This window comes from Nanorana parkeri, unplaced genomic scaffold (assembly GCF_000935625.1).
Source record: "Nanorana parkeri isolate BGI_ZX_2015 unplaced genomic scaffold, ASM93562v1 scaffold2136, whole genome shotgun sequence".
Lineage (NCBI taxonomy): Eukaryota > Metazoa > Chordata > Amphibia > Anura > Dicroglossidae > Nanorana > Nanorana parkeri.
This window is the reverse complement of record NW_017308404.1, coordinates 71731-86446: the sequence shown is the minus strand read 5'-3', so window position 1 is coordinate 86446 and position 14716 is coordinate 71731. Positions and strand designations below refer to the sequence as shown.

Sequence of the window (14716 nt, the reverse complement as noted above, 5' to 3'; positions counted from 1 at the left end):
GGGTCACTGTGACACGGTGGTCCACTATTATTATAATAGGACCAGAAATCTGTATTGTGGCCACAGGGCGTCTCTTTAAAAAGAACCTGTCCCTTGCAGAAGTTTATATGGAATGTGTGACGGGTTACATGCTGTGGCCTTTCCTTGGTACAATGCAGACACTGAGCTCCGGGAACCTGTACCCAAATAACAGCTATGCCCTGCTTTGGAGCTCAAGAAGTGAGAATGTCCTGAATCTCTGTATAGTGTGCTGAGCCATAAGGCAGGAGGTGATGGGCCCTCGTGTCCTTTATACTGGGGGGACAAACCTGTGATGGGCACTATGTGGCCCCTGACTGGGCTGACCTGTGATGGGCACTATGTGGCCCCTGACTGGGCTGACCAGTGATGGGCACTATGTGGCCCCTGACTGGGCTGACCTGTGATGGGCAATATGTGGCCCCTGACTGGGCTGACCTGTGATGGGCACTATGTGGCCCCTGACTGGGCTGACCAGTGATGGGTACTATGTGGCCCTTGACTGGGCTTAGCTGTGTTGGGCACTATGTGGCCCCTGACTGGGCTGAGCTGTGATGGGCACTATGTGGCCCCTGACTGGGCTGACCAGTGATGGGTACTATGTGGCCCTTGACTGGGCTTAGCTGTGTTGGGCGCTATGTGGCCCCTGACTGAGCTGACCTGTGATGGGTACCATGTGGCCCCTGACTGGCTGGGTTCCGGGAGGATCATTCGATGGGGTCCCTCCAGATTTGTGTGTTGGAAGCGCCCACAATGGTCATTGACTGTCTCTGATTTTCTTCTCTCTGCAGCCACAACCAGAGGACGACGACCTTCAGACACCCGGTGACCGGTGACATCTCCCCGGAGAATGCCGAATTTGATTTACGGGACGAGTACGTATATTCTTTATAAATGACTGTGTGCTGGTTGTCACTACCCAGCTCCGCACCCACAGCAACATTAACCGCACCACACAAGTGTACACATCACGGCTGCATTGTGAAAGGATCCTCTATGTCTGTGAATGAGGTGCGGAGACTCCTCAGGTGCCTGAAAGTTCCTAGATTCATTCCCATAGGAACCCCAAAATATGGTGCGCCCTAAAATACAGATCTCACTGTTATTTGGTAAACGTTGCAGTATGGTTCATGGCCCCCCCCCTCACACCAAGACAGCCAATCAAGTTGGAGAACCAACATGAAGGTGTGAATGGGTGACCCGGGTTTCTGGGCCTCCTGAGTTGCTTGTGAACTACTTCTACTTTCTGGATGCCCCGGGATCCTTGTGCCCCCTTCTGCCTCCGGCAACTTCGTGTTGTTTATTTCTTTGGGAAGCCTCATCATTAAATAAGTCATGGAAGGCGTGAGCCATCGTCCAATAAGTCATGGAAGGAGGGGGTGAGCCATCGTCCAATAAGTCATGGAGGGAGGGCGTGAGCCATCGTCCAATAAGTCATGGAAGGAGGGGGTGAGCCATCGTCCAATAAGTCATGGAGGGTGTGAGCCATCGTCCAATAAGTCATGGAGGGAGGGCGTGAGCCATCGTCCAATAAGTCATGGATGGCGTGAGCCATCGTCCAATAAGTCATGGAGGGAGGGCATGAGCCATCGTCCAATAAGTCATGGAGGGAGGGTGTGAGCCATCGTCCAATAAGTCATGGAGGGCGTGAGCCATCGTCCAATAAGTCATGGAGGGTGTGAGCTATCGTCCAATAAGTCATGGAGGGAGAACGTGAGCCATCGTCCAACAAGTCATGGAGGGAGAACGTGAGCAAGTCATGGAGGGGAGGATGTGAGCCATCGTCCAATAAGTCATGGATGGCGTGAGCCATCGTCCAATAAGTCATGGAGGGTGTGAGCTATCGTCCAATAAGTCATGGAGGGTGTGAGCTATCGTCCAATAAGTCATGGAGGGTGTGAGCTATCGTCCAATAAGTCATGGAGGGTGTGAGCTATCGTCCAATAAGTCATGGAGGGTGTGAGCTATCGTCCAATAAGTCATGGAGGGTGTGAGCTATCGTCCAATAAGTCATGGAGGGTGTGAGCTATCGTCCAATAAGTCATGGAGGGTGTGAGCTATCGTCCAATAAGTCATGGAGGGTGTGAGCTATCGTCCAATAAGTCATGGAGGGTGTGAGCTATCGTCCAATAAGTCATGGAGGGTGTGAGCTATCGTCCAATAAGTCATGGAGGGTGTGAGCTATCGTCCAATAAGTCATGGAGGGTGTGAGCTATCGTCCAATAAGTCATGGAGGGTGTGAGCTATCGTCCAATAAGTCATGGAGGGTGTGAGCTATCGTCCAATAAGTCATGGAGGGTGTGAGCTATCGTCCAATAAGTCATGGAGGGTGTGAGCTATCGTCCAATAAGTCATGGAGGGTGTGAGCTATCGTCCAATAAGTCATGGAGGGTGTGAGCTATCGTCCAATAAGTCATGGAGGGTGTGAGCTATCGTCCAATAAGTCATGGAGGGTGTGAGCTATCGTCCAATAAGTCATGGAGGGTGTGAGCTATCGTCCAATAAGTCATGGAGGGTGTGAGCTATCGTCCAATAAGTCATGGAGGGTGTGAGCTATCGTCCAATAAGTCATGGAGGGTGTGAGCTATCGTCCAATAAGTCATGGAGGGTGTGAGCTATCGTCCAATAAGTCATGGAGGGTGTGAGCTATCGTCCAATAAGTCATGGAGGGTGTGAGCTATCGTCCAATAAGTCATGGAGGGTGTGAGCTATCGTCCAATAAGTCATGGAGGGTGTGAGCTATCGTCCAATAAGTCATGGAGGGTGTGAGCTATCGTCCAATAAGTCATGGAGGGTGTGAGCTATCGTCCAATAAGTCATGGAGGGTGTGAGCTATCGTCCAATAAGTCATGGAGGGTGTGAGCTATCGTCCAATAAGTCATGGAGGGTGTGAGCTATCGTCCAATAAGTCATGGAGGGTGTGAGCTATCGTCCAATAAGTCATGGAGGGTGTGAGCTATCGTCCAATAAGTCATGGAGGGTGTGAGCTATCGTCCAATAAGTCATGGAGGGTGTGAGCTATCGTCCAATAAGTCATGGAGGGTGTGAGCTATCGTCCAATAAGTCATGGAGGGTGTGAGCTATCGTCCAATAAGTCATGGAGGGTGTGAGCTATCGTCCAATAAGTCATGGAGGGTGTGAGCTATCGTCCAATAAGTCATGGAGGGTGTGAGCTATCGTCCAATAAGTCATGGAGGGTGTGAGCTATCGTCCAATAAGTCATGGAGGGTGTGAGCTATCGTCCAATAAGTCATGGAGGGTGTGAGCTATCGTCCAATAAGTCATGGAGGGTGTGAGCTATCGTCCAATAAGTCATGGAGGGTGTGAGCTATCGTCCAATAAGTCATGGAGGGTGTGAGCTATCGTCCAATAAGTCATGGAGGGTGTGAGCTATCGTCCAATAAGTCATGGAGGGTGTGAGCTATCGTCCAATAAGTCATGGAGGGTGTGAGCTATCGTCCAATAAGTCATGGAGGGTGTGAGCTATCGTCCAATAAGTCATGGAGGGTGTGAGCTATCGTCCAATAAGTCATGGAGGGTGTGAGCTATCGTCCAATAAGTCATGGAGGGTGTGAGCTATCGTCCAATAAGTCATGGAGGGTGTGAGCTATCGTCCAATAAGTCATGGAGGGTGTGAGCTATCGTCCAATAAGTCATGGAGGGTGTGAGCTATCGTCCAATAAGTCATGGAGGGTGTGAGCTATCGTCCAATAAGTCATGGAGGGTGTGAGCTATCGTCCAATAAGTCATGGAGGGTGTGAGCTATCGTCCAATAAGTCATGGAGGGTGTGAGCTATCGTCCAATAAGTCATGGAGGGTGTGAGCTATCGTCCAATAAGTCATGGAGGGTGTGAGCTATCGTCCAATAAGTCATGGAGGGTGTGAGCTATCGTCCAATAAGTCATGGAGGGTGTGAGCTATCGTCCAATAAGTCATGGAGGGTGTGAGCTATCGTCCAATAAGTCATGGAGGGTGTGAGCTATCGTCCAATAAGTCATGGAGGGTGTGAGCTATCGTCCAATAAGTCATGGAGGGTGTGAGCTATCGTCCAATAAGTCATGGAGGGTGTGAGCTATCGTCCAATAAGTCATGGAGGGTGTGAGCTATCGTCCAATAAGTCATGGAGGGTGTGAGCTATCGTCCAATAAGTCATGGAGGGTGTGAGCTATCGTCCAATAAGTCATGGAGGGTGTGAGCTATCGTCCAATAAGTCATGGAGGGTGTGAGCTATCGTCCAATAAGTCATGGAGGGTGTGAGCTATCGTCCAATAAGTCATGGAGGGTGTGAGCTATCGTCCAATAAGTCATGGAGGGTGTGAGCTATCGTCCAATAAGTCATGGAGGGTGTGAGCTATCGTCCAATAAGTCATGGAGGGTGTGAGCTATCGTCCAATAAGTCATGGAGGGTGTGAGCTATCGTCCAATAAGTCATGGAGGGTGTGAGCTATCGTCCAATAAGTCATGGAGGGTGTGAGCTATCGTCCAATAAGTCATGGAGGGAGAACGTGAGCCATCGTCCAACAAGTCATGGAGGGAGAACGTGAGCCATCGTCAAACAAGTCATGGAGGGAGGGCGTGAGCCATCGTCAAACAAGTCATGGAGGGAGGGCGTGAGCCATCGTCTAATAAGTCATGGAGGGAGGGGGTGAGCCATCGTCTAATAAGTCATGGAGGGAGGGCGTGAGCCATCGTCCAATAAGTCATGGATGGCGTGAGCCATCGTCCAACAAGTCATGGAGGGAGGGCGTGTGCCATCGTCCAATAAGTCGTGGAGAGAGGGAGTGAGCCATCGTCCAATAAGTCATGGAGGGAGGGGGTGAGCCATCGTCCAACAAGTCATGGAGGGGGGGGGTGAGCCATCGTCCAATAAGTCATGGATGGCGTGAGCCATCGTCCAACAAGTCATGGAGGGAGGGCGTGTGCCATCGTCCAATAAGTCGTGGAGAGAGGGAGTGAGCCATCGTCCAATAAGTCATGGAGGGAGGGCGTGAGCCACCGTCCAATAAGTCGTGGAGGGAGGGCGTGAGCCATCGTCCAATAAGTCATGGAGGGAGGGCGTGAGCCACCGTCCAATAAGTCGTGGAGGGAGGGCGTGAGCCATCGTCCAATAAGTCATGGAGGGAGGGCGTGAGCCATCGTCCAATAAGTCGTGGAGGGAGGGCGTGAGCCATCATGAAACATTTTCCAACAATGATGACATTTCCATTTGAGGATCTCACATTTTGGGGGTTCTGAGGTGCTTAGTACATTTCTTAGTTTGAACCTCGGCAAGTTTACTTCTAAAGCTTTGTCGGAGGTAAGTACCGTGCAGGTCGGCGCTCTTACCTATGTGGTGCTTGGAACCCTCTTCTCACTCTGTGCTGCCTGGATGATTCTCTTCCCTGCACTATGCAGCATGCTGGAAATTCGGGACACCCTCGTACACCTCCATGAAGACAACGACGTCCACTGACCTCCTCTTCAGAATTGATCTCCCCGGAGGTCTTCCTTATCGGTGTATTCACCGTGGAAACGTTTGCTTTAAGACCTGTGTCTGGCGTGTGTGCGCGAAGGTCTGCGGCTCATTATAAAGTCTACCTTCTGATGATGACAGTCCCGGGAATGTGGTTAGTGACGGGACGCGAATCCCTCATCTGTGGATGACGGAACATTAGGCTGGAACGGCTCGCTGCTCGTTAATTTGCTGTACAGACCGCTAATACCACGAGCGGCTAATGTCTTCCCGCTTTGGTACATTGCGCTAATTACACAGCGTGCGTTCGCCTGAGCCCGGCGGCAGCTATCAGTGTTATCACTGAAGATTCACAAAGTGCGCTGAATGAGGGAACACAGTGTTCTCCCAGGAAGATCATGTCACCCGTCCAACATGGTGAATACAACGAGTGGTGCTCACCTCCGTGGTTACAGGAGAATTGCAGCCGAGACTTTTTTAGTTTCTTCTTTAGTCTTGGGTGACATGGAAGAGGGTTTGAACCTCTGCAGGTGGATTTGTTCTCAGGGATGGAGTGATAGTCAGATGTTCTCTCTGCTCTCCTCATGTCTCTATGGCGGTCAGATGTTCTCTCTGCTCTCCTCGTGTCTCTATGGTGGTCAGATGTCCTCTCTGCTCTCCTCGTGTCTCTATGGTGGTCAGATGTTCTCTCTGCTCTCGTCGTGTCTCTATGGTGGTCAGATGTTCTCTCTGCTCTCCTCATGTCTCTATGGTGGTCAGCTGTTCTCTCTGCTCTCCTCGTGTCTCTATGGTGGTCAGATGTTCTCTCTGCTCTTGTCGTGTCTCTATGGTGGTCAGATGTTCTCTCTGCTCTCCTCGTGTCTCTATGGTGGTCAGATGTTCTCTATGGTGGTCAGATGTTCTCTATGGTGGTCAGATGTTCTCTATGGTGGTCAGATGTTCACTCTGCTCTCGTCATGTCTCTATGGTGGTCAGATGTTCTCTCTGCTCCCCTCATGTCTCTATGGTGGTCAGATGTTCACTCTGCTCTCGTCGTGTCTCTATGGTGGTCAGATGTTCCCTATGGTGGTCAGATGTTCTCTCTGCTCTCGTCGTGTCTCTATGGTGGTCAGATGTTCTCTCTTCTCTCCTCATGTCTCTATGGTGGTCAGATGTTCTCTCTGCTCTCCTCGTGTCTCTATGGTGGTCAGATGTTCTCTCTGCTCTCCTCGTGTCTCTATGGTGGTCAGATGTTCTCTCTGCTCTCCTCGTGTCTCTATGGTGGTCAGATGTTCTCTCTGCTCTCCTCGTGTCTCTATGGTGGTCAGATGTTCTCTCTGCTCTCGTCGTGTCTCTATGGTGGTCAGATGTTCTCTCTGCTCTCCTCGTGTCTCTATGGTGGTCAGATGTTCTCTATGGTGGTCAGATGTTCTCTATGGTGGTCAGATGTTCTCTCTGCTCTCCTCATGTCTCTATGGTGGTCAGATGTTCTCTCTGCTCTCCTCATGTCTCTATGGTGGTCAGCTGTTCTCTCTGCTCTCCTCGTGTCTCTATGGTGGTCAGATGTTCTCTCTGCTCTTGTCGTGTCTCTATGGTGGTCAGATGTTCTCTCTGCTCTCCTCGTGTCTCTATGGTGGTCAGATGTTCTCTATGGTGGTCAGATGTTCTCTATGGTGGTCAGATGTTCTCTATGGTGGTCAGATGTTCACTCTGCTCTCGTCATGTCTCTATGGTGGTCAGATGTTCTCTCTGCTCCCCTCATGTCTCTATGGTGGTCAGATGTTCACTCTGCTCTCGTCGTGTCTCTATGGTGGTCAGATGTTCCCTATGGTGGTCAGATGTTCTCTCTGCTCTCGTCGTGTCTCTATGGTGGTCAGATGTTCTCTCTTCTCTCCTCATGTCTCTATGGTGGTCAGATGTTCTCTCTGCTCTCCTCGTGTCTCTATGGTGGTCAGATGTTCTCTCTGCTCTCCTCGTGTCTCTATGGTGGTCAGATGTTCTCTCTGCTCTCGTCGTGTCTCTATGGTGGTCAGATGTTCTCTCTGCTCTCGTCGTGTCTCTATGGTGGTCAGATGTTCTCTCTGCTCTCCTCGTGTCTCTATGGTGGTCAGATGTTCTCTCTGCTCTCCTCGTGTCTCTATGGTGGTCAGATGTTCTCTCTGCTCTCCTCGTGTCTCTATGGTGGTCAGATGTTCTCTCTGCTCTCCTCGTGTCTCTATGGTGGTCAGATGTTCTCTCTGCTCTCCTCGTGTCTCTATGGTGGTCAGATGTTCTCTCTGCTCTCCTCGTGTCTCTATGGTGGTCAGATGTTCTCTCTGCTCTCGTCGTGTCTCTATGGTGGTCAGATGTTCTCTCTGCTCTCCTCATGTCTCTATGGTGGTCAGATGTTCTCTCTGCTCTCCTCGTGTCTCTATGGTGGTCAGATGTTCTCTCTGCTCTCCTCGTGTCTCTATGGTGGTCAGATGTTCTCTCTGCTCTCCTCGTGTCTCTATGGTGGTCAGATGTTCTCTCTGCTCTCCTCGTGTCTCTATGGTGGTCAGATGTTCTCTCTGCTCTCCTCGTGTCTCTATGGTGGTCAGATGTTCTCTCTGCTCTCCTCGTGTCTCTATGGTGGTCAGATGTTCTCTCTGCTCTCCTCGTGTCTCTATGGTGGTCAGATGTTCTCTCTGCTCTCCTCGTGTCTCTATGGTGGTCAGATGTTCTCTCTGCTCTCCTCGTGTCTCTATGGTGGTCAGATGTTCTCTCTGCTCTCCTCGTGTCTCTATGGTGGTCAGATGTTCTCTCTGCTCTCCTCGTGTCTCTATGGTGGTCAGATGTTCTCTCTGCTCTCCTCGTGTCTCTATGGTGGTCAGATGTTCTCTCTGCTCTCCTCGTGTCTCTATGGTGGTCAGATGTTCTCTCTGCTCTCCTCGTGTCTCTATGGTGGTCAGATGTTCTCTCTGCTCTCCTCGTGTCTCTATGGTGGTCAGATGTTCTCTCTGCTCTCCTCGTGTCTCTATGGTGGTCAGATGTTCTCTCTGCTCTCCTCGTGTCTCTATGGTGGTCAGATGTTCTCTCTGCTCTCCTCGTGTCTCTATGGTGGTCAGATGTTCTCTCTGCTCTCCTCGTGTCTCTATGGTGGTCAGATGTTCTCTCTGCTCTCCTCGTGTCTCTATGGTGGTCAGATGTTCTCTCTGCTCTCCTCGTGTCTCTATGGTGGTCAGATGTTCTCTCTGCTCTCCTCGTGTCTCTATGGTGGTCAGATGTTCTCTCTGCTCTCCTCGTGTCTCTATGGTGGTCAGATGTTCTCTCTGCTCTCCTCGTGTCTCTATGGTGGTCAGATGTTCTCTCTGCTCTCCTCGTGTCTCTATGGTGGTCAGATGTTCTCTCTGCTCTCCTCGTGTCTCTATGGTGGTCAGATGTTCTCTCTGCTCTCCTCGTGTCTCTATGGTGGTCAGATGTTCTCTCTGCTCTCCTCGTGTCTCTATGGTGGTCAGATGTTCTCTCTGCTCTCCTCGTGTCTCTATGGTGGTCAGATGTTCTCTCTGCTCTCCTCGTGTCTCTATGGTGGTCAGATGTTCTCTCTGCTCTCCTCGTGTCTCTATGGTGGTCAGATGTTCTCTCTGCTCTCCTCGTGTCTCTATGGTGGTCAGATGTTCTCTCTGCTCTCCTCGTGTCTCTATGGTGGTCAGATGTTCTCTCTGCTCTCCTCGTGTCTCTATGGTGGTCAGATGTTCTCTCTGCTCTCCTCGTGTCTCTATGGTGGTCAGATGTTCTCTCTGCTCTCCTCGTGTCTCTATGGTGGTCAGATGTTCTCTCTGCTCTCCTCGTGTCTCTATGGTGGTCAGATGTTCTCTCTGCTCTCCTCGTGTCTCTATGGTGGTCAGATGTTCTCTCTGCTCTCCTCGTGTCTCTATGGTGGTCAGATGTTCACTCTGCTCTCCTCGTGTCTCTATGGTGGTCAGATGTTCTCTCTGCTCTCCTCGTGTCTCTATGGTGGTCAGATGTTCTCTCTGCTCTCCTCGTGTCTCTATGGTGGTCAGATGTTCACTCTGCTCTCCTCGTGTCTCTATGGTGGTCAGATGTTCTCTCTGCTCTCGTCGTGTCTCTATGGTGGTCAGATGTTCTCTCTGCTCTCGTCGTGTCTCTATGGTGGTCAGATGTTCTCTCTGCTCTCCTCGTGTCTCTATGGTGGTCAGATGTTCTCTCTGTTCTCCTCGTGTCTCTATGGTGGTCAGATGTTCTCTCTGCTCTCGTCGTGTCTCTATGGTGGTCAGATGTTCTCTCTGCTCTACTCACTTGTCTTGGATTGGACACTTCTATAATTGATACATTCTGGTGGACTTGTCTTGGTGGATTGGGTGGAAATGCCTGGATGGGATTCTGCCCCTATACATGACCAGGGCAGGGGAAGGATGAGGAGTTCAGGGATGGCAGGAAATGACCTTCTCCTGGCAGAATTGCCAACTAGACACCAGTTGTATATCTCTGCACTCCGGGGTGATAATTGTCTTGTACCTCGGCTCTGAGATGTCGAATCGTTCCCTCCTGTAGACACACACCAATACCAATGCCGTATGGCCCTCACACACTTACCAGCCTCATTCATTAAAAGTTCTGAAATAAGTTATCACCAGAACAGGAAATAAAGGAAAATCTTTCCAGTGGGAACAATTCTCAACCATCGTGCCAACCACCAATCGGATTCACACTTTTAGATGCCAGCTGATAGTTGGAATCTGAAGCTCCTCCTCTGATTGGTCTTTTGTGAGGGCTGCGCTCTTTGGGCAGGTGGCGGTTGTTTACGCTGTCTACGTGGGCGGGACATAAAGGAAAGATTTGCTCCGTGGCCGGCGGGGTGAGCTCGGCATGGCTGGCGGGTTACAATAATATCTCTGCGTGCTCTTAGTACAAGGCGTAATTGCAGCAGATAAAGGCAGCGCGGCGCCTCCAGAGAGAGGACTTGTGCGGCTCCGTGCCCGTTACTATGGCAGCCAAACAACGGGACACCTGGGAGGGGGAAAGTGTAACGTGAATGGCGGCGGCATGTGATTTATGATTAACCCTTGTGTGCGCAGATGTTCCCCACATGCATCTCCTCTGCAGAATGGAGGCCAGAGGGTGCAGAGGGAGCACAGTTCAGGGGCCCAGGAGGCCAGAGGGAGCGCCGTTCCGGGGCCCAGGAGGCCAGAGGGAGCGCCGTTCCGGGGCCCAGGAGGCCAGAGGGAGTGCAGTCCTACGGCCTAGGAGGCCAAAAGGAGCGCCGTTCCGGGGCCTAGGAGGCCAGAGGGTACAGAGAGTGGGGGGAGGGTGTTGTTGGAGAGGGTCAGAGGATGTGATGGGGCTCACATTGCACTCTGTACAGGATACAGCCGTCCTTCTCCCTCTCTGATCTTCGGAGACTCAGTCGGATTTATTTGGGAATTTCTTCCACGCAGATAATTGGAATTTTGGGGAAATATTCGGATTTGTTACAATTTTGATAAAAAATAAACACATTCTATGTAAATGTCGTATTCTATATATAAAGAGGATTCGGATCGAAAGCAATATGCATTAGATGTGAAAGGACTGCATGTCTCCTCTATATGCTGTAGCATCGTACAATGTGTCCTCTGCGCCTCCTAGAAGGAATCGGATTCTCGATAATAGATTGTAAGCTCCTGAGCCGACTCCTTTCTGCTGACTGAGACGTTAGACGCTGATGGCTGAGATGTAACTCTTCCTCCTCGTCACCGATGCAGCGTGTAACACGGGAGTCACTCTGCCCCGGTTGGGTGTTGTAGTCGAAAGTAGTATTATTCATTTATATAGCGCCGTCATTGTCTGTGGCGCTGTACAAGGGAAGCGCTGTGCTGATTTGTGATGCCGTTCGGATCTCTCGATATAATTTTTGAGACACATTTTGTGTCTGTTTCTGAAGTCGGTTTTGCGGCGGAAGACATTGTTTTGTGTTTTGTAGTTGAAAAGTTATTTATGTTTTTTCTTTGTTTTTGTTTGTTGATGGAAAATATTTAATAATAAAAATGATCCGATTTAAAAAAAAAAAAGAAGTCGGCTTTGTGCCGGAAGAAGTTGCCGCGTGAATAGCGTTAAGCGGCGTCCTCATCCGGCGCTCTCGGGGTTCAGAATCTGATTGGCTGTGTGCAGACAGAGTCTCTGTGTGTACGGGAGGGGACGGCGGGGACATCGCCGCCATTTGGGTACTTTGCCGCCATCGAGCGTTCCAAATCTCTTCCACCAGACGCACAATAATCCGTATTTGTACGCCGGGAATCCCCAGCGTGTGAGATCAGAGAGCCGCTGTCGTCCCTGTGATTGAGCGCCGTGTGGAGGAAGATCTGAAGATCAATCTGTACTCTGCAGCAGATCAATGTTCTCTCCGTCATTGATCCCCACCTTTCCCGCCTGAGGTGCCGCCGCTGGACCCGTCTGCTGATTTGGTGTCGGGAAGTCTCGTGTTTCAGGTTACTGTGACTTGTCGGAGATCGTTCACATTGTCAGTGATTTGCGCGCTACGCGGCCGGAGTCGGGAGGCACGGCGTCTTTAGATCTCTATAACACGGCGATGCGTTCCCTGCAGACTGCGCACTCACCGCGGCGTCCGTAATGAAATGATTATCGATTCTGCAATAAAGAGAGGCGGAGGAGAGCCGAGGATCATAAAATCCGCCATAATGGGAGAATTTTATCAATAAGACGCCATCAGCGGGATAGAGATGTGCGCACAGCGATAAACCTGCGCCCCCCACACACTGATCCCTGAGGGGGAGACCCTCCCATCCTCCATCCTTGTATCTGATCTGTAATTTGTCATTTCTGTCCCCGAATGTTCTGCTCTGGATTTAGTTTAATTATTCACCATCGTGAGAGTTTCCTCCTCTGCGTTCTGTGCTGGGGCAGATGTGGAGGTCATAGTCTCTCCAAGTGCTGATCACTGACACACCTACAGTAGATTGTCCGGGGCAACTAGAAGTCCTAAAGGGGCACTCCAGCTAAGAATTTGAGAGCAGTGGAAGTTACCCCCCAGGGCCTGCCATCTATGGGAGCATGGAACACTGGATGGAAGTTACCCCCCCGGGCCCGCCATCTATTGGATCACAGAACACTGGATGGAAGTTACCCTCCCCGCGACCGCCATCTATTGGATCACAGAACACTGGGTGGAATATTCTGCAATAAAGAGAGGCGGAGGAGAGCCGAGGATCATAAAATCCGCCATAATGGGAGAATTTTATCAATAAGACGCCATCAGCGGGATAGAGATGTGCGCACAGCGATAAACCTGCGCCCCCCACACACTGATCCCTGAGGGGGAGACCCTCCCATCCTCCATCCTTGTATCTGATCTGTAATTTGTCATTTCTGTCCCCGAATGTTCTGCTCTGGATTTAGTTTAATTATTCACCATCGTGAGAGTTTCCTCCTCTGCGTTCTGTGCTGGGGCAGATGTGGAGGTCATAGTCTCTCCAAGTGCTGATCACTGACACACCTACAGTAGATTGTCCGGGGCAACTAGAAGTCCTAAAGGGGCACTCCAGCTAAGAATTTGAGAGCAGTGGAAGTTACCCCCCAGGGCCTGCCATCTATGGGAGCATGGAACACTGGATGGAAGTTACCCCCCCGGGCCCGCCATCTATTGGATCACAGAACACTGGATGGAAGTTACCCTCCCCGCGACCGCCATCTATTGGATCACAGAACACTGGGTGGAAGTTACCCCCCCGGGCCCGCCATCTATTGGATCACAGAACACCGGATGGAAGTTACCCCCCCGGGCCCGTCATCTATGGGAGCATGGAACACTGGATTAAAATTACCCCCCAGGGCCCGCCGTCCATGAGAACAGAGAGCGCTCGATGGAAGTTACCCCCCAGGGCCCGCCGACCAGAGAGCCCTCTAAGTGGTGTCATTGGAATGTATTAATCATTGGCCGGTCTGAGCAAAATATTTCACTGTGCGCTCTTCTGGGAAGAATATTGATCCCGCGTCAGCCTTCCTGATCCTTGTAATGTTTGTTGTTTGCCGTAAATCATTCCACCTCCTTACGCTGCCCCCAGGACGGCCCGACAGACGCTGAGCGCGCTTTATGAAACCCGGAGGAATTCTACTTCTGTACATAATTGTCCGATCATTTCCCCTTCCTATAGACAGCGGATATCAGGAGGGAGAGATCCACCACCGACCATCAATGTATCTATAGTGTGATCCAATCAATGTATCTATAGTGAGATCCAATCAATGTATCTATAGTGAAATCCAATCAATATATCTATAGTGTGAGATCCGATCAATGTATCTATAGTGAGATCCAATCAATGTATCTATAGTGTGAGATCCAATCAATGTATCTATAGTGAGAGATCCGATCAATATATCTATAGTGAGATCCAATCAATATATCTATAGTGACATCCAATCAATGTATCTATAGTGTGAGATCCAATCAATGTATCGGGCCCCCTCCGAGTCACGGGCCCCCCCATACTGGGACTCCCTCATAAAGCCGGGTATACACGATTTGAACTTTGGCTGGTGCTGCTGTTGGCTCCTTTCTGACCAGCATCCCCCGATCAGCAGATAGACGGACCATGACGGAAAACTGTCTGCAGAACACGGCTATCAACCGATGATCTGCCGGCTCTGTTCGGGAATTCGATCCATGATTGCTGATTGGAGGAATGTGTTCTGTTCTCTTCCCTCAGCCGGCAGGAGGAATGAAGATGATAGAAGCGGGTGTTTCTGGATGTATAGAAGGGTTTCCTGCTCCGAATTTCCCCTCATAACCCCCAAATACAGTTATGTCATTAAAAACCATTTTCAGCTCCTCTCCGGCCCACCTCTGTCTCTCCATCACAACTGTGCAGAGGGCCCCAACTCCCGGGGTGTGCGGGTCTGGACTGTACATTGGGATGTCGGCACATTCCTCCATAGACTCCATGTTTTATCAGGTGTTTCTTTTATCTTATAATCTGCTTGTTATCAAAAAATCTTCCCTTTATTATCATCATCGCAGCTTATTGATGGAGGGAATGCTTGTATGAGGCCAGCTGTGACAGGTTCTCTTTAAAGGGATTCCGATTTCCGTTTTCAGTGTATTTTTGTTTTCCTCCATTTTTGATGTTCATTTCCCCTGCGGAGTGACAGAGCGGCTCCGGGTTCAGCATTCTCTCTGTACATAGAATGATATAAAACAGTGGCGGTGCCCCCCTTTACTATGTTGTGGCAGCAACAAGCGGGCGAACGTCCGATGCAGTGCGGCATGCTAGAGCAGCCAGTGCACTGCTA

General features: G+C 50.5%; 1 protein-coding gene across 1 annotated transcript in view; it reads left to right on the top strand.

The window, feature by feature from the left end:
- PLEKHA7 (pleckstrin homology domain containing A7) overlaps window positions 1–14716 on the top strand; it is a gene marked incomplete at its 5' end in the record, with an annotated part of 105209 nt that overhangs the window by 43232 nt on the left and 47261 nt on the right. The window contains 1 exon segment of the mRNA XM_018572801.1: window positions 810–893. Within this exon segment, the coding sequence (XP_018428303.1) occupies window positions 810–893 (84 nt within the window).